We start from the raw sequence: 23,973 nt of genomic DNA, 5'->3' as shown, positions 1-23,973 counted from the left end.
AAAAAGAAAGCTGTAAAATCTACAAAAAGACAACTGTACAATCTACAAAAAAGCTGTACAATCTACAAAAAGAAAGCTGTAAATATACAAAAAGAAAGCTCTACAATCTACAAAAATAAAGCAGTACAATCTACAAGAAAGCTGTACAATCTACAAAAAGAAAGCTCTACAATCTACAAAAAAGCTGTACAATCTACAAAAAGAAAGCTGTAAATATACAAAAAGAAAGCCTACAAAAATAAAGCAGTACAATCTACAAGAAAGCTGTACAATCTACAAAAAGAAAGCTCTACAATCTACAAAAATAAAGCAGTACAATCTACAAAAAGAAAGCTCTACAATCTACAAAAAAATGACTAGATAAAATTACTAGAATCGGATACGTGTCATGCAAAACTAGTCAGACACCCCAATGTTGTGTAGACCTTTAACATTTTTCAAAGTATTGACTCTGTAAGATCAAATGATCTAAGTCTGAAATAACAAAAGATTAAGACCATCTGGTAGCAAAATATAAGAACTTCTACTTTAAGCTGGTAAAAAAAGGTTTGAAAAGTGAAGTCTTTTGAGTAAACAAAGCCAAAATACCTGGATCAACGTGTTAACACTCACTGAATTCCTGATTCCAAAGAATTTTTATCCATATAAACACTTTGTGTTTTTTTTGTGAAAAATAAATTGCTTTTTATTTCTCAGACAGAATGAATAGAAATTTTTTTTCTAGCGCTCTCAATATGAACATACAAATGTATGTATTCAGTTGTTTTTGTTTTCTTTCAAGTTTTTCTTAAAATTGTAAAAAGCTTTTTAGTAAACTCAATTTTGCATATTTTACACATAAAAGGATTTTTGGTTAACAGCCGGCCAGGCTTTGTTTTCAAATATCATAAAGTTTAAAAAGTATAGCTCAGCTATAAAAGATACCGAAAAAAAAAAGTTTTCTTGAATATCGAGATGAATATTAAACATCAAAAATACTTAAAATCTCTTTGATGCTAATGACAGAGATTGTAAAAAAATTTCTAATAAACTTTTAATTATATCGTTCTTAAAGTGAGACACTTGACACCCTGAAATGAGAAGACGACTGATAGATTCAAGTTATGATGTAAAATAGTCCAATAGACATAAAAAACAGCAGTTGTACAGATTTCATACTGCATACACCCTTTTCAATAAAAAATTAATTTTTTAGCTTTACCATGGTATAACTGTTTGATATATAACAATATCAAATGTACATAAGATTTCTAAAATGGCGTCTTCCTATTCATTAGTTTTATGGGGGTAACTGTTTATAAAGAAATTGTGAAGATATTATTTCATATTTCTAAACAACTTTGGTCCTCTGAAATTTAAATGTAAATCACTAAACGCTACTATATATATTCGGTCAGTGTACTGAAAATAACTGCAGAACACACCAAAATCTTAGCTGAGGGTGTTCTGAAGAAAAAATTTTAAATTTAAAATAATAGTTTAAGTGTAAAAGAAAACATTTTGAAGATGTAAGGTCTAGGGGTATTTTATGATTTCAATTCAACAATTATACTTGTACAAGTTAGTTCAATACTTGGTGCCCTATAAGCAAGAGGAACGAGAAATATCATTTATTTTAGGATTATATGTTCATTCAAACCTGAAAAATGTATTCAACTCGAAGTTATTTCATACAAGTTTGAAGTGTATTTCTGTTTTCATAAAAACTCAACTTAAAACTTTTAACAAGGTTTTCCCGGGTTTCTATATGAGTTCCCTAGCACGCCCCACCGGTGTACATTTGAATATCAGAGCTGGGACAACCTTTGCAGTCCTACTTTAAACTATAACGCCAATTTATAATTACCATATACAGTAAGAACCAACATACTTTGGAATAAGTTCCTAGTAAATCTGCTTTGTAACAAAATCAAATACTATTATTGTTGTCTTTTTATTCTATAGTTTATTGGTTCTCACTGTATAAAGTTCTAAAATTAAAATTCTGACCAGAATGTTAGGAATGTGTTTTCTCATTGTCAGGATTTCTTCCAATAGTTGTTTTGTAGATTCGAGGATTTAATATCAAAGAAACGATTTCTTATATTTTTTTATTTGAGCATACAACTAGGGTTTTTCTTCATACACGTTTTTTAAATACATATCGATGCTAAAAAACAAAAACAAATACAAACTAAGTGTGTTGATTTTAATTTAAACGTTCCTTTACGTCAAACTAAACTGAACTGCATATTATGATTTCAATAATAACTATTTTAATTAAAGCTGCTGAAAAGAACTAAAATGTTTAGAATTTCTGTAAAGGAATTGAGTCTTTGCAACAAACTCTGATTTTCAATTAGATGTTTCAAACTATGAACCATGTTAGATTAAATATTTAAAGTTTGAAATATCAAACGTTTTCATTATCAGGTTGCAAGGATATAGGGATACAAAAACTTACGTTTTTGGCAAAGACTCAAAGTTAAGTCATTGCCACAAACTAAAATTTAAAAATACCAATATCTTTGAAACTTGATGGTGTAAACCTTTTATATTTTTAAACTTTAACTATTTTATCTGACAGAATTCATATTTGAAATATCAATTTGGTCTACGAAATTGGATTAGAAAATTAGAGTTTGTTACAAAGACTAAATTTCTTTGTTCTCTTCAAGTGTGTTTTCTTAATTTTGTGTATTTCATTCCTTTCAGAGAACTCCTCGGATAAAAAATTGTTCCTAGGAAAAAATTTAAGTTTTATAATGCTCCTTTAGTTTCACTTATTTTACAAAGAAAAGTGGCAAAGATATGGAATTAGTTATGATAAAGAAGGGGGCAAAGGGGTTATTATTCGCTTTATTTTAATTATTAGATAACGGGATGAAAAATGTTTTANGGGGGGGGGGGCTGACTTAAATTTATTTTGATGTTATACATCAGACATTCTACAACACTTGAGTTAACATCTTTTAATTAAATTAAACGAGTCATATATTAATCGCATTCAAAGGTTGTGAGAACATCAAAGTTACAATAAATATAACAATTAATACAAACAAATAATTGATGTCGTCGTCTTCTTGACACTTATTGTTTTTAGGTATCAGTCAAAATAGACAGAAATTACTCGATTATATTTTTATATTTCCATTTAAAGGAATTTGGAATATTTCATTAATTTCAAAACTGGACAATCAAATTACAATTAAATTATTCAAGAAAGGTCATCACATCACATGGGAGTACAACATTATAAATATAGATTCTGTTTTAAAATACTTTTTANGGGGGAGGGACAACAAAATTTAGTCACCGCAAATTTGCAAATTTTTTGGCCGATTTCAAATATATAGTCTTGTAGAGCATCCTAAAAAAAAGAGTTAACTGATTATTTTTTTTACACATACATGAGCGAAATATAGTACATTCTACACAAACAAATTTAGTACTTGACAAAAAACTTGAATTTTTGACAATAATGAAACATCTATTTCGCGTTGTTCTTAAATTTTCTCGTATTTAAATATGCAATCTAGATGAAAAGTGTTTCATTCAGTAATTTAGTCATATTTAAAATAATGTTCACGAAAAATGAAAGGGTGGTTGGGCTGAATCCTAATAAAATTCGGATTTGATTGCTACTAACTTTACGTCTGTAAGGAAAAAAATTGTTGAAAATAGTCCGCATAAGAATCCGCCTAACCCTTCCATTGATCGCGAACACTCCCTTAGACTCTTTGAACGGCAATAAAAAAGCAGTTAAGCAGATTTCTTTTGGTGTTTGTGATTATTTTTAAGCAATAATTGTTCGTTTTTTGTTAATATAATAAAATACTTTTTAAACAATTTTTCACTTCTAAAACTTTTCAGCCTTAGGGTTTGCTCAAGAAATACAAGGTATATGTAAATATTTAATCTCAAAACATTGATGATTTCATACTTTTCCTGGAAATTAATATTCTTTTATTTAGATTACACTTCTGGGAGTTATTATTCATAAATTGTGATAAAATGTTTAATGACATGGTTCCAGGTTTAGGGTTAGCAACTTTAAATACATTCATATTTATCATACTTATGCTTAATAATTGTTGGTTTTAAATAAAAAAACTGTTCCATTCTTATAGTTGAATGCTAAAATTTGATTGTTGATAGCTTTGTTAAAACTGTAAACTGAGAACATATTAAAAATGAGCAGTTTCGCAATAAAAATATATATTTCTTTCTCTTTGGTTAACAAAATGAATGATTAAAAAAATATTGTGGTTTTTATTTTATTTAAAAAAATAATTTATGAGATTTTGATATCTTAAACTGTTTTTCTAAATTCAAATTTGATACAACTATTAAAATTATTGCTTAAACTAAAGATTAATAATATTTTTCTTTTATTTCTCAAAACTTATCTTCTACATCTTTTTACGTTTTGATAAAATTAGGTTTTTTCCCTGATTTAATAAGACAACCTAAGCTGAAACTTGACAATGTTGGATATTGAGATCAATGCTTGATCTTCTCTTTTGATTTATCTTCAGATTGATTTAGTGTTCAGATTACTTTCTAGAGACGAGGGATGCACTCTTTAACTTTTGAAATACCGGTTTAAATTGTTCTGCAATGGTGGTGTCATATCAATTGTTCTAATGATTGGGTGAACGAACGTTTGTTTGGATGAATGTTTATTCAAAAGAACTAAAGTATTTTTGAAAAAAATATTTCTTTAATTAAACTAATTTTTCAATTCTTTATAAATTACCGTCTATCAATTATAAAGTATTCTAGACATAACATTTTTTTTGTGAGTAAAGGTTGATTAAGCGAACATTTCTGGGACGATCGCTGCGGCTAAGATAGATGAATTCTATTTTGTTTAAATATTCAAAAAGCCGGTTTGTGAACAGCTGACTTTATTACAATTGAGCTTTTGTGAAATCAGATATTAGTCCAATCAATATAACACTTTATCTGTATTTGTAATCAAACGTAACTATGGGATATCCCAAAAGAGTGGATTAAACAGAGAATTAAAAGTGTCCACATGGGATGTTCAGATTAAAGGTGTCCAATTCTAAAGTTCCCAGCTCTGTACGGGTTAGGTGAGTCCACATTTATTTTCTTGTTTTCTAAGTTAAATTAACTAAATTATTAGATCACTGTAATTTTACATAAAAGATAAAGTTCTATTTTATTCCATTCTATTTTAAGTATAGAAAATAGAATTAAACAATATTTCAATAAGCCTATGTTTTCAGAAAATTTATAAATATTGAATTTTATAATTTTGAATAAAATATATAATTTATGCCTGAAATAAGGAATATATTATATCTACAGTGATATGTTTTCTTTGAAAAAAAACTTTTGTATTTACACATAACAATTTATTAATATATCTTTTTACTAATGATGAATTGATATTATATTTACAAGATGCAGGGATCAAATTTAATTAATTAAATAGCTCGTTGAACCGGTTCAAAACATAAATCCTTAATTTAAAGTTAAAGATTCATGAGGATTTAAATCTAAAATTCAGGACTTGAACCGCCTGTATGGTAGTTCAGCGACCTCTCTATGCAGTTCTTTGTTAGAAAAAACTCTAATATTTTGACCAAAGTATTGATCTTACAAAAACTATTTTACAAATTAGGAAGATTTTGTTCGAAGATATGTCCAAAATCTTAGAGAATTTAAAACTTGTGAGATGTCCCTTGCTCGAAAATGATCAAAATTTCGAGGCGGTATCAAAGCATATTTTTTTGCACCATTAAGGCATGATGCAATTTTTTTTTTTTATCTCCATAATTTTTATTTTCGATTTTATGTTAAGATACTTAGAGGGGTTACTTTAAGTGTTTTTCAGAAAATTTAACACAATTATTTCTTCGAGGTCCATTTTGATCTTCGAATTTTGGTACTCAATGCTTGACAATAAATGTTTTTAATACTTTGGAGATTTAAAGCTCTCATCACATGTCTTTCTTTCAATATTTTGACACAGTTTTGTTTCCTTGAGTAGTTTTAACATTGATTAGCTCGCTCATAATATCTGATGTTGTGCCGCTTCGAAAATATTTTAGGTGCCCTGTAAAGGTAAATATCTTAATTTTAATTAAGTCTTGAAACTTTACTTTAGTCCGGCATTAATTGTGTAGGCTTTTTCACCTTGCTTGAGTTGTAAATATTCTAGGTTATAAACCGATTCTTTGACTCTCCTGAGCATGGCTGGGACCACCAGACACTGGGTAGATTAGACTGGCTGGTACAAGCAATGCATAAAATGTACGATTACACTTGACCTGTAAATTGTTGTACCTCGCGAGTCCTAGAATCTCATATTTAAGCCCTGGTATTTCTTATCTGAGCTATTGAATATTTTGGTTGGAATTTCTGAAATTTCTAATCTGAATCCCTGGAATTTCTAGTCCGGCCATTCATTTTGTTCATACAAAACGCACTGGGTCTGTGTTCAGTAATTTCTAATCTGAACCCTGGAATTCCTATTTTAAGCACAGAATCCCCAATCTGAGCCCTGGAATCCCTAATCTGAGCCCTGGAATCCCTAATCTGCGACCTGGAATCCCTTATCTGATCTCTGTAATCCCTAATCTAAGCCCTGGAATCCTTAATCTGAGCCCTGGAATGCTCCTTGTTTCCTTGTGATAATAACAGTAAGGTAGAGGGTCCAGTAGATAGAGTTGAATAAAACGAAGAGAAGAGGAAAAAGAAGGAATGCTCCGCGATCCAAAGTGTTTTTAAATTTCGTTAATCTCTCCTGAAAGTAGAATATTTCTTTAACTTGTTAAATATAAACGGATTTTAGTTTATTTAACTATCAGACAATAAAATCGAAATTCAACTGAACAAATGTAAATGTAAATTGGCATCTTTCTTGAACTAAACCTATATTCTGGAAATCTACGAATCAACGATATATTACAATTTGTTAAAACAAAATAATTAACTGGATTACTAACACGGCTGAGAAAATTTTTCAAAATGATGTTTTAATGATTTGGAAAAGAAAGATTTGCAACTGCAAGACCACAGGAAAAAAGTTTCGTTCAGTCATTTCTGAAGTCTTATCCTTTGTGGGAAACCAGGTAAATGTGAGAAATGTAAAATTAAATATTTTTAAACGTTGATATATTTGCCACCTAATTTTTTGCTCAAATATAGTAAACCATCCTATTTTTAAAAGTGCATATGCATTATGCAGTGTGTATCAAACTATCCAATATAAAAATATTTTTGAAAATGAAGTCCCAAGTGGCAGTTTCAAAAAGTTTCCATAAAATGGTCTGTCCTAAATTAAACTCTGTTCTGTAAGCTAAAATGTTAGTTAACATTGCAACCTTTCAGAACCATTAAATTCGGATAAATAATATTTAGAAGCAATTTTAAACATCTTGTTAGTTTTTTATGTGATATGATAACAATAAACTCAAACAATGAATATTAATTTGACGTTTTATTTTATTAACATATATTTTCTAAAAATTCTAAAATTCTCACCTCATCACTCCTAATTCTCTTTGGAGCTTTCTTGATAAGAGAGTTAGTGCGACGCTTTTTTTTCCTGCTTGTCGTCTTCTTTTTCCGCTCAAACTGAACAAGATTCTATTTCTTCTTCAAGGAAGGACAAAGCGTTTAAATTAAAAAGGTTGGTTAAAATCTGGTACCATGAGGTACTAAGGGGTACAGGAGGTATTCAGGGTTACTAGGGATACTAGGAGGTACTATGAAGTATACTATGGGGTAATAGGGGGTTGATTTTAAAGTTAAAAAATTGAACTGTTTAGATAAAATAAAAAGAATCGCAAATTAATAATTTAAAATCGATCCTTTAATTAATGTCACATTATCTTTTATACTTGAATTATCACTTTTAGTGAGACACATTTCCTGTATTTCTTCAAGCAAACCTTGACATTTTATTAGAAAGAAAAAAGAATTTTAAGTATGAAATGTAAAAAGAATTGGAACCCTACATTGAGAAGTTCATAAATAATTTATATTTTAAGATGAATCTTGAATTCTGATTTAGTCTGAGCAAAACAACAATGTTTTTCTTCAAAACCACATTCTTGGAATTCATCATGTATGGGGGCGGGGCGAGAGTGTAGGGTGGAGGGATGGAGAGGTTGGGCCAGAAAGGGGAGGGGGTGTAGGGCTGGATAGGGTGGACTCAAGAGTGGAGGAGGATGGAAGACTGAAGAGGGTGGGTCAGAAAGGAGAGGGGGGTGGAGGGCTTGGAGAACTGGATAGAGTGGGCCCGAGAAGGAAGGAGGGTGGAAGGCTGAAAAGGGTGGGCCAGAAAGGAGAGGGGGGTAGAGAACTGGATATGATGGGTAGAGAGTTAGGGAAAGAGGGTGATGAAGGAGAAAGGATATTTGAATGGTATTTTTATTAAGACCCCGGTCATAGCATTTTTTTTTGTTAAAAAAAGATGTTTTGTAAATTTTGTATATATATAATTATTGTTAATTGAATATTATTCAACATTGTTTCAAATCAAAATATATTTGGCTTGTCTAATGTCTTTTTTCTTTTCTTTGTTTCTTTGAAATCAATAAAAGTCAAAATTGTGTGGCAAATTTCAAGACCCCTTAAAAAGGTTTATGGCTGGTTAGAACAAAAAGTTTTGTAAAGAAATTATTCAAATACAGTTTTTTTTACAAAAAATCAGCAATATCTTGCAATGTTATTGTTATGTTTTATAATGAATGAAAATAATAATATTAATAAAAATATAACGCTTTACAACTAATAACCAGAAGCGTCTTAAACTCCTCATAGTTTTAAATGAAATTAATAGAATCCATTTAAACCCATAAATAAAAGATTATATTCTACAGTAAACTCATTAGTTTTGTGAACAAAGGTTTGACAATATTAAACCTGCCAGGAGGATGATAAAAGCTTTTAATTCTCTTGGTAATAAGATGCTAAACTTTTAAATTACATCTCCAAATTTAAAATCCAAGAATAGGCCAACAAAATGAAAACATAACAATTTAAAATCCAAGAATAGGCCAACAAAATTAAACCATGACAACTTCAAATCCAAGAATGGGCCAACAAAATGAAAACATAACAATTTTAAATCCAAGAATGGGCCAACAAAATTAAACCATTACAATTTCAAATCCATGGGATTTAAGGGAGGGGGGGGGGGAGAGTTAAATTGATCCACCCCAACGTATCCTGGTGTTCAAGAACCCCAGCAGGGAAAGGGTTCAAGCCTGCCTAATCGTTGAGCCGTCAGGGTCACAAGGACCTGCTCTGGCTCAACGGCAAGGTATAAGTAGGAAGCTTAAGCGCCATCTATTTTCAGGGCTGGTTGCTTTGGCAGGTGAGTTCAGCTCATTGGAAAGAAACAGACAGACAGACAAAATATATTTTTATATTTGTCCGTTTTTTCTTTGATCTAATGAAAGATAGGGATATATATATATATATATATATATACGTAAATATGTTTATTTAAACATTCATATTTACCAGTCCGTTGTCTATTTGATCTGATGATAGACAGGGATATAGATGTACATTTATATATTTATTTAAATATTCATATTTACCAGTCCGTTGTCTATTTGATCTAATGAAAGACAGGGATCTGTCTCTGTAGCAGCAGCAAAGTATCGGACAGGGGAACTCTGAAAATATTATAAATAGAATAAAGAAATAATATATAGCAGGGTTTGAGGGCGCTTCGCACCCATCTTTTATTCCAAAATTGAACATTTTCTCTTTGTATTCATTATAAAACAAAAACGAAAAAAGTTAGCGGATTTCATAAAAAAATTCATGGATTTTCGAAACTTTCAAAAATTTAAGAAAAATCTAATTTTGATGGTAGCAAATTTTTGAAAATTTGCTCATTGATTAACCTTCCTTGGGTCACGCGAGGTCCCCCAAAAAGTTTGGCCCGGAAATAATATATACTAAGTTTTTAGGGCGCTTCGTTCCCATCTTCTTTTTCAGTATTCAACATTTTCTCTTTGTGTACATTGTAAAACAAAACAAAACAAAAAAGTTTGTGGATTTTATAAAGCAATTTTATAAATTTTCAAAAATTTAATAAAAATCTAATTTTGATAGTAGCTAATTTTTGAAAATAACAAAAATAACAAATCTGTTAGATTTTAGCTCTTTAAAAAAATCGGTGTATTGTAAAGTCTACAGATTATTTAGCTGAATTATAGATAAAAAAGTCAAAGGTTTTTCGTAAAACACAATTCAGTCCAATACTCTTTGATGTGCGCTAGATTTTTTATAAAAACCGCCATTAATACATTAACTAAGGTAAATGACCATGAACACGTGTGTTTTAAGCCGTTTTCATACCTGTGAGAAACAGTTTGGAATCTGTTTATAACCTGTTTAAAATCTGCATTTTAGAACCTGTTTAGAACCTGTTTACTTCTAAGAATATGTTTGGAACTTGTTCAGAACCTGTTAATAATCTGTTTTGAATCGTCTAGAACCTGTTCATAAACTGTTTAGAACCTGTTCATAAACTGTTTAGAACCTGTTCAAAAACTGTTAAGAACATGTTCATAAACTGTTTAGAACCAGTTCTTAAACTCTTTAGAACCTGTTCATAAACTGTTTAGAACCTGTTAAGAACCTGTTTAGAACATGTTTACTTTTTAGAATCTGTTTAGAATCTGTTCATAAACTGTTTAGAACCTGTTTGAAACCTGTTAAGAATCTGTTTAGAACCTGTTTAGAACCTTTTTAAACCTGTTCAAAACATATTTGAACCTGGTTAGTGTTTAGAAACTGTTTAAATCTGTTTAGAACCTGTTTAGAACCTGTTTAGAACCTTGAAACAGGGTATGTTTAGAATCCTTTTTAGAAACTGTTTACAATCTGTTTAAAATCTGTATAGAATCTGTTTTAAACCTGTTAAAAACTTAAGAACTTGTTCACTGTTTAGAATTAGAACCTGTTTTCTTTTTCGAATCTTTTTATTGTTCGAAGAAAAGAAATATTGTTTATTCAATGTAATCTAGTATATGTATAGTGTATACTACTGAGGAGAATATATTTACAAATATTTATATTTTTACAGGTGTTGTTTTACTCTATTTCTTATTTACGTACTTTTTATACAATTCACCAATTTTACTGTTCGGAACAAAAATGATTAAAACAAGGTATTGAGCCTTACAGGGGACTGCAGATATTATTTCAAGTAACATTTTATTTAAAGAGTGGCATCTTAAAATTAAAAATGTTTTTTTTTTTGTGTAACATGTTTTAATTCTGACTAATTTTAGTATGTTTTCTGTTGCAGACATTCGCAAGTAAAATAAAGACACGATTAAAAACGAAAAAATTTTGAATGTTAAAACATGAAATCTCATTCATGCATGGCCAGTCAAAGGTTTAAAAAGTACCATTGTGAATCGAACATGTCTTTATAGAATCAGTTGGTCGCCTGAAATTACGCCTAGAGTCCCTTTAAACATTAAAGGGCTGATATTTTGTTTTCTAACTAGTCTTTAAACAAAATTAGCATAATACGCCGTCACTAAAATCTTATTTGACTGTTCTTGTAAAATTTAATAAAAAAGGGATATCAAGGGCACTAGCTGTTATTCATTTAGTATTAGTCTTTCTGGTAACTTTGTTTCTAGTAACCTTAAATCTAGCAATTATATCTGCATCCTTGAAGGAATTGTTTAATTTTTAATGGGGAGATTCCATTTGATACTTTAGAATGAAAATTAGTGCAAAAAATATTTTTATAGACCAATCAGAAATGACCATTACAGTTCTAAAGATTTTTAACATTGCATGCAATGGTCGAAAATCTACTTCTAAATTGTATAACATTATCGGGATAATGGTTTTTATAGAAATTAAAATTAAATCTGTTCTAATAGCATATAACAACTGCATTTTAAATATTAAGATGGATAGTATAATCTGTTTATACCTGAACTGATTCACTTTAACATTAATATCACAGACAACAGGGACAGGTTGGGAAGATTTAAAGATGAATATTTTAAATTTTGTGGAGAAAAATATGACATTAATAAATGATGAACCTAAGAAAAAGACCTTCTAAATAAAATATCTTTAAAGCAAAAAAACATGAAATATATTCTGTAATCGTAATTTCAAGTAACCCTTCATGCAAAGATAGCAATGCCCGATTCGCAACAGTACCTAAAAACCTTAATCAATGTTGTCGGACTTATTCTCACTAATCTATAAAAACCATAATCAATGTTGTCGGACTTATTCGCACTAATCTATAAAAACCTTATTTAATAATTGTGGGACTTATTCTCACTAATCTATAAAAACCTTAATCAATGTTGTCGGACTTATTCTCACTAATCTATAAAAAACGCTTTTATTTGTTGACCACTTTGTTCGCAAGCTGTTTTAAGTTTTAAAATATTAATATTCATTTTCTAAAATCGGCAGAAAATAAAAATTTTCTTTCGAATTTTTTAAATCGTTTTAAATGTAAGATATTCAGCAATGTGAAGTTACACAAGATGCATCAGAGCTGAAAACTTTAGAATGGTGGATATCGGGATTAATGCTTGATCCTCTCTTTTTGATAATCTCAAGATTATCATAATCTTGCAAGATTATCTTAAAAGTGTATGAAAAACGATAAAATTCAAATTAATATTTAATCATCTGAGAAACTGTAGCAGCCAATCAGAGAAAAGCGGGCAACCAATGAGAGAACAGAAATATTCTCATTGGAGAAAACAATTAACGGATATCCAAGGAGAGAGAAAAAGAGTGGATTAAGGACAAAAATGAAAAGTTTCCACAGTGGATATTCGGATCAAGAAGTCAGGATTAAAGTTTATCCATTCTAAAGTTCCCAGCTCTGCAGAATTGACGTCAATCTATAGACAACGTCCACCGAGGTTCAGAGGGAAGAAAGTGTTTTTCAGAAATTTAAACAAAAAGCTCTCTTTACTCGATAAAAAAGCAAAGATTTCAAGGGTACCGTTGTAAATCGGGAATTACCCTTTTGCATGGAGGGTTACTTGATATTACGCTTACAGTCTCTATCAGTGACGAATTTTGTAACGTTTAGATAAAGTATTCCTTTATGTTCTACACAAATCTTAACATAATTCTCAGAATTTTTGGGAGTGAAACAGATTTTAAATTGTATTTCCTATATTTTTATACTTTTACATTAATATTTATAGAGTAACAGCTCAAATATTAAAATATGAATATTTTATGGTAAATTTTCTAAATCAATAAATGATGTATGTAGGTGGAGAGTACTTCTGAATAAAATATATAAAACAAAAAATGTCTTCTTGTAGCATATTTTTTAAACATTAGATATCTAAATAAAATTGTGTTATGCTGTACATGAAGAAACCTTCTGAATAAAATATCTTAAAAGCAAAAAAATGTCAGGGTAAAAACATTTTTATTAAATTTTCTCATTTTTATCCAATTATGTTCCTAGTATAAGCATCTAAAGTTTCTAACTTCAGATTTGTTCAGATATATGATCTAAACATAATACAACATAAAAAATAGTTTGATCTGTAAACAACATTGAATATTTATTGAACTGTTGTCCTAATGTCAAATTCCTCTCTATCTCAAGAAAAATCACATTCTTGTTTCACATCTGGAACGTTAAGCCTTAATCTCTTTCTCTATTTAGAAAATTGAGATTTATGTGTATTTTTTTTAAGCCCTGGGTGGTCTCTTTTCAATCTACGGTGAATATTTCCTGACACCCATATATCCCAACTGAGCTGGGGTAAAATTTTCACTATCTCTTGGGGTTATACAGTGAAATTCTTAATAACGAATACATCGAAAGAATTCATCAAATGTCATATTCTTCACTTTTTGATAATGGAATGTTGCAGATATTTAGTTTTTTAATTAAATGATTATATGGAGCTCTTTAAAACTGTTCCCGCATATTCATTGCTAGTTATTTATTTTCTCAAATACTGAGATTTACTAAAATAGTATAAAACCCATTGAAAAATGTTCGAGACGACATTTGATAAATTCTTCCGATGTATTCGTTATTAAGGGTTTTACTGTATGTAAAATATCACCCCAGTGCTGAGTACACCTTTCAATATTTGCGCATTTTGAAAATTCTAAATCATTTAACGTGTTCAATGTTCATCTTTAAGAAGAAGAATTTTTTGTTGTAAAATAAAAGGAAACTGCACACAGATACAAAATTGAATATTTTTAATATACACGTAGCAATAAATCGCTATATTTTTCTTTACAAAAAATATGTCTAAGACATAAATGTATAAAAATAAAAATTATTTTGTAATTTAAAAAATTTGAAAATGGATTTTTAACTGCATTCATTAATGTAATTAGTTGAAAGAACGAAGATTTAAGAAGGGTTATTAATATCTTAAACTAATGGAGATAATAAACTAGTTTTATCTATGAAAGCAGCTCATCTTCTATCTTTCAATTCAAGTTTTAAACTTTTAAATGAAATTCTGGATTTTGAGCGTAAATATCTAAATATCGAGTGTCGATTGTCCATATAAAGAGATGAATCCATCCATCAAATATGAAATAAAAAAATCGCAAATATTTACCAACAAATTGCTTTTAATTAAAGAAAATTCAGTTATTTGGCAGGGCCATCCAACCTTTGCTGCCAAATATGCGATCTATGTGATTTCGTAATAATTAGAGTGCTGATTTCACAAGGTTATCATTGTTTTATTTTGAAAAGCGGTTTAAATTATCAATTATCAATTATCAATTATCATTTATCAATTATCAATTATCAATTTTAAAGGGAACCGTTGTGAAGCGGGCATATAATTGTAAGTAACTTGAAATTATATCGAAGATCCCTTCCCAGCAAATGGTGATTATTTAATTTGATTTAATTGGAGATCATCTCATTTTAAAGAGAACTTAATCATTAAAAATATTCAATAAAAAAATCATAGAAATACATTTCCACATTACATGATTCCTTTTGTTAAATTTTTTATTAAAACATCTATAGAAACCAAACACGTGATTTTTTAAGCTCGTTAAAGTTTCATGCTCTTATTCATAAATGTTAAATAAAATTAAAATGAACAATAAACAATTTGAAAACTTTTTTATTTGTTAAAATAATTAGTTCATAAACCACATTGGCTGCGAAGTTAGTACTGTATAGAATTGTTGTGCATGCATAATTATATCAAGTTATTATTATTTGTATATTATTGGGAATTCAATTCAGTCTTCACTGCATGTTACCCATGCAGGCTAAGATTTTTTAAAAAATGTAGAAAAATCATTTGATCTTATTTTCCTATTTTTGGCTTCAATTGCTACTTTAATAAACTTGCTTTTCATTAAGTAAGCTGAGTAAATTCAGTCTTTATATCGTTATAAACAACTGAACGGCAGGTTTTAAAAAGATTCAATTAACGAACGGCAAAAATCGTTCATTTTAATATCGTTAACGAAGAAATAGAACTGCAAATAATAAAAAAGGAACTGATTTGTTTTAAAATGACGACGATTTTCGTCCATTTTCTGATTGAAATCGAATTAAATTAAATTACTTGTTTTGATGTTTTAAATGTCGTCTCTCAATTTTCCCGTTACTTTTTAAACAAAACCATCTAAAGTGCCAGGGTTGCCTTGGGCATTTAAAAAAAAGATTCTGATATATAAAAATAAACAAGCAACTAAAATTTCAAATAATTTTGGAACCACATAAAATGCCTACTACATTACAGAAAAGCCCAGGAAACTCTGTATATAAAAATTGTTTTTTAATTAATCTTTTTTAGTCACCTTATTTGTAGATGGGGCATAGTTTATAGTTGTATAGCTTGAAGTCCCAGTTCCATTATAGTACGCATTCTCTCCATCCTTCTCTCTCTTTCTACATTTTTTAAGGATTTATCTTCAAGTTTTCATGTTCAAGAACAAAACTAATAATAATAATCATACGGATTAAACATAAGATGAAGCTTCAAGGACAACTCACAGACTTTATTTTGTCTTTTTTAGGGTATTTTTAAACTTAAACCTTTCTTTGCCAAATCAATTATAATAAAGCCAATTATAGATTATATCTTAGACACACTCCAAATCCAAGTATTGGAAATTTAGTTTTAAGATTTTCAGATCATCATTAATTTTCATATATATATATAGTATGAAATAATTAGGCTGATCATAGACTTCATTCTTTCTTAATGTTTAAAAAGCATTCTTTTGAAAATTGGTTTCATTATGTATAGTAAAACGTTTAAATAGTACTTCACACACCCCTCTATCTAGTTTCCATTTTCCAATATCCTGTTATTTTAATAAACATAAAGGACCTACACAACTGTTTCAAGCTCTGTTTTAATAATCCTAATATCTTTGATATTTAAAATTTTGACAAATTTGATTACTTAGGTTTCACATTTTGACAAATCAAAAAAGATCTATACACCTCAGGTTGCAAATATGAATGGTTTATGAAGACAGAGTTTGAAACTAGTGTTAAAGGGAGTGATCGGCACTGTATGGTGGTTGAACTGAGTATGCAGTGTTGTAGAAATTTTTTTTAGGATTCATTTGAGAGATGTGAAACATTTCCACGATGTATAATTACTTAGTTTAAGCGCAAAGTCGAACTTCAAAATCATGAATATGGGTGGGTTTTCGGAATTGTTTTTTTTAAATTATTAAATAACGACGACGAAAAATAAAGCAAATATTATACAGTAAACTAATTAGTTGTTTCCGAACATATTTCTTAAAATTAAGACAATTTGTCAATACATAAATGTAAGAATAAATAGTTTCGTTTCCATCATAATATTCAATTTTTCATTCTTTACTAATTTGTTCGCAGATTTCTACAAATTCTTTAAATGTCGTCTTTTCAAGAAAAGTTCTAAAACATCTACAGAAAATATTTGTGAAGAATGGGAGATTGTAGAAACTAATAATTGAATAAGATTACTTATTTCGATGATACGAGTTAATTTTTTTCTCAATCTGTTCCTTAACAACTTATTAGTTTACTTTATAATTTGAGTTACATGTTTCGTCGTTGTAAAAAAACGATTCTGAAAACGTACCCAACCAAATTCATGATTTTGAACGTCGGCTTTGCACTCAAACTCAGTAATTATACATCGGTGGAAACCTTTCATATTTCTCAAATAAATCCTAAAAAAATCTACAATACTGCATACTCAGTTCAACTACCATACACTGCCGGTCAGTCCCTTTAAGTTCCTTATAGCATACCTTCTGTAGAGTACTATTTGTCTGAATATATAGTATACCTTCTCTAGAGTACTATTTGTTTCTGATTATATAGTATACCTTCTGTAGAGTACTATTTGTCTGAGTATATAGAATACCTTCTGTAGAGTGCTATTAGTCTGATTATATAGTATACCTTCTGTAGAGTGCTATTTGTCTGATTATATAGTATACCTTCTGTAGAGTACTATTTGTCTGAGTATATAGTATACCTTCTGTAGAGTACTATTTGTCTGATTATATAGTATACCTTCTGTAGAGTACTATTTGTCTGAATATATAGTATACCTTCTGTAGAGTACTATTTGTCTGAGTATAACAGCATATTCTAACAAAGAGAGAAATACAAGTAGCATACAAGCCAATAACCAGACTTCAAGGGCAGTTACAGTGTTAGATACAGGGATCCGGGTCCTAGGATAAATATTGGGTTAGATATAGGGATCCAGGTCTTAGGGTCTGTCTGTCATGTCTGTCATGTCTGTCATGTCTGTCATGTCTGTCATGTCTGTCATGTCTGTCATGTCTGTCATGTCTGTCAAGTCTGTCAAATCTCGCATATCTGTAATATCTAACTTTTCTATCATGTCTATCATGAATACTCACGTAGTAGAGTTGAACATATTGATAAGGACTAGACAAAGTGTAACCAGTAGAACTATTCGAGCTGGTACAACATCCTAAACATTTATATCATTATAAATTATTATTATGAATAACATTATTATTAAAAAGACTTTCCATTGATATTGGGCACGTCCGATTCACATTGGTACCTTTGAAACTTTATCCTTGTTGTTTTACCATGACAAGTTTTAATTCTGAGAATTTGCTAGAAGAAAAGAGTCAATTTGCTTTGTATGAACAAGAGAATATGAAAGCTGTTTAGGTCCAGTACCGTTGTGAACAAGACATACCACTCTGAACTGGAGAGTCACTTGATCAGTTACGTCTACAGTTCCTTTAGATATTATTTGTAATAATACGATTTATGGAACGGATTCCCCTGTAGACAAATCTGTCTGATAAATGGTTGAATATCTGATTTATGGGCATACTTAAAGGGAGTGTTCGCGAAAAACGTTTTAACTGATTTCGAAAAATGTGAGTGGTCCGCGGCATTTATCTTAGATAGTTGCGCAAGCCGCAAGAGAAATAATCAAATATAAAACAAATTAATTAAACAATATTATAAAATATAAACTATATACAAATGTGGCGAAAGATAATCGATGACTATAGGTTGTAATATCTGAATGATTTGTTTGAAATTAAATTGATTTTTTACGGTCTAAGTCGTATGTTACAATTTTCTCAATTTGTATGGGCGCTAAGTTATTTGGTATGAGACGTCTTTAACAAGTTTCTACTTATAGATGCAACAGATATAAGTAAGATTATATAGCGATCAAAAGCGCTTTTTTATAGCATTAAGCCTATACCCCCTTTCATTTTTCGCGAACACTCTTTTTAAAAGTAGTAATCTCTATTTGTTTGTTTGTATGTCCGAGTATAAGATATGAACCCCTGAATCGATTTGCCTCAAATTCTAATTGGGGAACACGTGGTTGAAACACGTGAATTATTTTATTTGCTTGCATCTACACTTATTATTATTAAAGTATAGGCTCTTTGTCCAACTGACCTTTATATCCGATCATTCTCTTAAAAAATTAACTTTTTTGTGTTTACACATTTGCCAAGTAAAAACATAAATGTAATTGCGAAAAATCGAATCTTTTTATAAAATGTCATCACCTGATTTGAAAGAATTATAAATAATAGTTGAAAGTTTCTCTATTTCTTAAGTCTTTTCTTTTACAAAAATACTTTCAATCCATTTTTCATATTGTGAAAATCTTATTTTGTTTTCTTTTTTATTTGAAATAAAGTTGAAATTTGATGAAAGTTTATAAAATGTTGAGACTCTGGTTTATATAGAAGATAATCCAAGTTTTAATCTCCGAAAATCAGACTGAGTGAGTCGAAGTTCTAGTATCAAGAACTAATTTAATACACAACCTCTAAATTAAAACATAAATCTAGCAGATAGAGACTAAGAGAGAGAGGGAACTAAGAATGTTCACAAATTTTGCTCACTTTAATATTTAAAACATTCTTTATCCAACATTTTTTAATTTGCCGTGATCTGAATTCCCCCCCCCCATCCCTTCTCTCAATTTTCTCACTGCTTTTTAATTCCTATATCAATGAACAGTGGACATGTCAAATTGACAAATATGCAATACTTAAGCACTTTTCTAAAAAGATTAAATTTTTCAGCTGAAAATATGATATTACCCTGATTGATACTAGAGTACCGTTGTGAATTGGACATGCCAATTGTAAATGGTAGTTTACTTATTATGTCAATGATTTCTAGTTAGACCTAAAGACCTAAAAGACCTAAAACAAGTGCTTTATACTTCTAAAATGTAAGTGTCATAGGCTACACAAAAATTCTATATATAATTAAGTTTATGAGGTCAAATCAAAGACCAAGACTTTGGGACACTTTAAATTCGATCTAGTCTTGACAATTATTGTAACTTTTCATATCAGCCTGGACTTACAGAGGTACCCACTTCAGAGACGATTGTATGTAAGGAATTTGTATGGTCCGTCGTTTTTCTTCATTCAGGGTTCCTTATAGGCCAAAAATGGCTTATTTCTTTGCTTTATCATTTAGTAAACCATTAAAATACTCAATTGAATGCAGAAACCAAATCAAGCTTTAAATCGTCATATTTTTATAGTTTTTGGTCGTCTTTACTGTCTCATCCTTTAATTGTGGGTAACTCTGTATGTGACTTGTGTTTAATGTGTTGTGTAAACTATTTGATTATTGTAGTTTGTTCATATTTTGGTTAGTTTAAAAAAAATATTAACATATTTAGAGAAAATATAAAAAGAATAATATTTTAGCTCCAGGTGCCATAAAAATTTGTTTAAAAGGAAAGAAAAATGGTTGACATCTGCTGCAAACAAAAAATTTCATTTTTATTTTGTGCCGCATTGTCCAAATATGAAATTTCTTGAAAAATGAGATATTTTGTTTTATTAAACCTGGATGAAAGGTCTGTTTTACTATTCATGAATATATTTTCTACTAGTTGAAGGGCCCGGGGTTGCCCGTGGAAAAAATATATATATTTTAAAAAAAGAATTTAAAATTTGAAGAAGAAAAAATTTCTAATGTCACCCCAGGCTACCTATGAGTGTCCAAAAAAATGTCAGCTTATTCGGTCCAGCCGTTTGGGAACACATATACGAATGTCTTGTTTTATTATATAGAAAAACTTTAACAAAGGAAAGGAAAAGTGTGACCTACCATTTCAGAGTGTCCAATTTACAACGGTACATGTTTAACCATTGGCCAATTAATAATGAAAGAAATATCATTAGCTTTTTAGCTGAAAAATATTATTTTCAAGCACTCTATTTTCAGCAAGAAAAAAAGGATATCTCCTTCGTCGATAATCAGAGTGCCATTGTAGCCGAGACATTCCACTTTATGTATGAGTGAGAGTCAAGTACAGCTTTGTTAAGTTTCTCAAACTACAATATGTTTCAACAAAGATATAATTGGAGAATTACAAACTTGTTAAGATGTTTTTCTTTAAATCAACCAAAACGTAGAATTTCCGACATATATATATATATTATATATTGATTCAATTATTGATAAAAGGTTTTTAATTAGGACCAAATTAGGTTTGTTTGAGAGCCAAATATATGATAGTAATTTTATAAAACATGATTGTCTTAAAAATAATATTCTTTCGAAAATAGTTTTATTTCTAGAAATATAACACTCATTTTTAATTTTTAATTTCATTTTTCTTTTCTAGAAATTAATCAGTTTAACTTAAAAATTATAAATTTTATTTAATGAGACAATATTTGGCCTAACAATCTCATTTAAGCGTAATTTCAAGTGGCCTTCCATGCAAAGGTGAAAATTTTCCCTTTTCACAACGATACCCTTTAAATTAAAAAAAAAATGTTTTAAAAGTACGTCGGAAAAAGGCTCAAAAATACCTTTTTCTGCTTTTCACAAATAACACCCATTTTTTAAGTGCTTTTTAGACATATAGATTTTAGCCCTGTAGCTTGATAAAATATAAAAAAATAGTTATTAACAATTTCTGATTTTTTGAAACACCGACCCACCGTTTAACTGTCCTCCTGTTTTTTTTTTTAAATTTGTGAATAACAATGAAGTCGAAAAAGAAAAGAAGTTTTAGCGTTCTAATGTAAGCCGTTTTAAAGCTATTTAGAAAAAAAACAGGGAGCGTGGACCATGTTGGAAAATAATCTGCAAAAATGGCTTTGCAAGTTAGTGTAAAAGCCCAGTTTTAGACCTAAAGGGAGGGCTATGGGTATTTAGAAAATGTCGGAAAATTTCAACCGCCTCAGACAAATACTTTTTCAGTTATGTAAAAAAAACTACAGGGGGGGGGCAACTTTATCCCCCACAGGAATAGGGTTAACAGATCACTAATAGTAGTTAATTTATCCTAGTGTATCGTGTTTATGTCAGAGAAGATGCCTATTACCAGAATTGAGTGGGCGGCAGAGGGGTGGAAAAAAAGGAGGGGGGGGGGCATTTTTAAACATGTACTTTAGAATGTTAAGAAAAAGTTAATTAATTAGTTTACAGGAGAATAGAAGAACTAGAGTATCATCAATATTTTTTGATGATTTTTTTTACTAGTGACTTAAATGAACTTTTGAAATGCTAAATATCGTTTGCGTTCAAAGTTTTTAGACTTACAAGTCTGGGCAAAAACTCGTGTTTTAATTCCAATTCTAAAAAAATAATAATAAGCTGATCATCCTTAGCTGACACACATACAGTGAGAATAGGGAAACACTGGCATTCTAGTCATTCACTTTATGTGATTCCTGACTAGGGTTTCCAGCGAAAAGTGAAAATCATTTCGCGAAACATTTTGTACTTTTCGCATTGCCGAAATTTTTGCATTTTTCGCATTTTGTTTACTCGCGAAAATTTTGCGGTAAACACGAAAGATTCTCAAAAAAATGTGAAAATTTTTGGGGTAAAAACACGAAAAAGTTTGGAAAAAAATACGGAAGTGAAAATAATTGATTAAGATATAATAAAACTTCTAATGCTGAGCTCTCAGAGCAGAGAATTCAACAAGTTTATTTGCACAATTAATCGTTGCAGCTATGGTTTTCGCGGAATTTTATTTTTCGCGAAATTTTGTTTTCACGAATTACGAACGAAAATAATTTTTGCGAAATTTCGTGAAAAAGTTTTCAAAATACGAACGAAAATTCTCACATTTTTTTACACTTTTTCGCGATAGTTTTCGTTCGCTGGCAACCCTTTTCTTGACTTATCACAATTCCAAATTATAAAATCCTAAATTTTTAATTAAAAGAAATAACAAAAGACGGCAATCATGCGACAGCTTTCTGGTCCTTTACATAGATTTCTCTTGTTTTATTATATTAGAATGGGAGAAAGGGTATGGATGTTTGACTGTATATTGAAGAAAAGGTGCTCTCATTAATTGAACAGGGTTAGAGAAGGGGAATTAGATGTCAGAAAAGGATCAAAGTGACATGAAAGGTAGGAATTTTCCCAGAAAAAAAGCTTTAAAAGAACAAGAAGCATTATTAATTCCTTTTTTTGTTTATACACAATATAGAATATAAATCAATACACCTTGATTCTTTCTAACACATAGAATATATTGTTTTATTTTCTTTATAGCTTGTGATTACATTGTTGTAGTATAGGGTACTATTTATTATGGTAATAATACAAGCATGTATATATTGTTACTGTATAAATTACATTTGGTCATTTCTTAGAATAAGCTACAGAAGAAAAAAATCCAACGTGAAAAGCACCCTCTTAGTATAAATATATAGGTTTTTAACCTGTTTTTAGTATAAATATATAGGTCTGTTTTTGCTGAACCAATAATGCGAAAAAGTGTTAGTAAAAACCTAAATAAACAGTAAAAAATATAATAATATTTAGACTGGTCGGGCGCAATGCTTTTAACTGTTGTTTTTCAAGCCGTCATTTTAATCATAACTCAAGAAACCATAATAAAAACCGGATTTTTCTGTTTGAATTGGTGGATTTTCTAAATTCGTAAATGTTAATTTCTATTTTAACCTTCCCTTGGGTCATATTAACTACAAACTAATGTTTGAATGACAAAGGTACCCCTATACCTTTACTTTATTGAGCAAGCCTTGTGTTTCTTTTTTTAATATAATGATTATTAATTCCAGTTTTTTTATCAATGTTTTCTTACCTTTTTCAATTTTCCTAAAATTCTATGTTTCATATCAATCTTTACAAATTTAAAAAAAATCTAAGAATGTTAATTAATAATGCATTGAATTTCTGTATACAAATTTTATACTGGAATATTTGGTTACTTGTTTGAATGCAGACTTTGTGACAAAAAATGCATTACTTTGAAGATTGTAAAGAAATCGAGATATAAAAAATCATACAGGAAATATCAAAAATAAAAAAACTTGATTTTATATTGAAATTTTCTTGCTGGGAGACTGTCGACTGAATATAAATATATGTGAGTTTTATTTAGAAATATCCCTAAAATTAAGTGATAAATTCTGTCAAGTTCCTTCCATATCCCGTTGAGAGAGAAGCTGCAATTGAAAATAATAAACTTTCAGATAAAATTT

The 23,973-nt window shown here is 29.5% G+C and overlaps 1 protein-coding gene across 1 annotated transcript in view; it reads right to left on the bottom strand.

The window, feature by feature from the left end:
* Positions 1-5,300: 5,300 nt before the first annotated feature.
* Positions 5,301-23,973, bottom strand: part of LOC111699859 (glycine receptor subunit alpha-3) — a 53,362-nt gene continuing 34,689 nt past the window's right edge. Inside the window, exons 8-13 of the mRNA XM_023470612.1 lie at positions 17,878-17,951; positions 17,560-17,685; positions 15,796-15,886; positions 9,567-9,644; positions 7,498-7,590; positions 5,301-6,757 (exon numbers count right to left, since the gene is read on the bottom strand). Coding sequence (XP_023326380.1) covers positions 6,608-6,757; positions 7,498-7,590; positions 9,567-9,644; positions 15,796-15,886; positions 17,560-17,685; positions 17,878-17,951 — 612 coding nt within the window. The 3' untranslated portion in view covers positions 5,301-6,607. The remainder of the gene's footprint in view (positions 6,758-7,497; positions 7,591-9,566; positions 9,645-15,795; positions 15,887-17,559; positions 17,686-17,877; positions 17,952-23,973) is intronic.

Source organism: Eurytemora carolleeae, unplaced genomic scaffold (assembly GCF_000591075.1).
Source record: "Eurytemora carolleeae unplaced genomic scaffold, Eaff_2.0 scaffold381, whole genome shotgun sequence".
Lineage (NCBI taxonomy): Eukaryota > Metazoa > Arthropoda > Copepoda > Calanoida > Temoridae > Eurytemora > Eurytemora carolleeae.
Note: the sequence above shows the minus strand (reverse complement) of the source record. Positions and strands in the feature narration are given on the sequence as shown.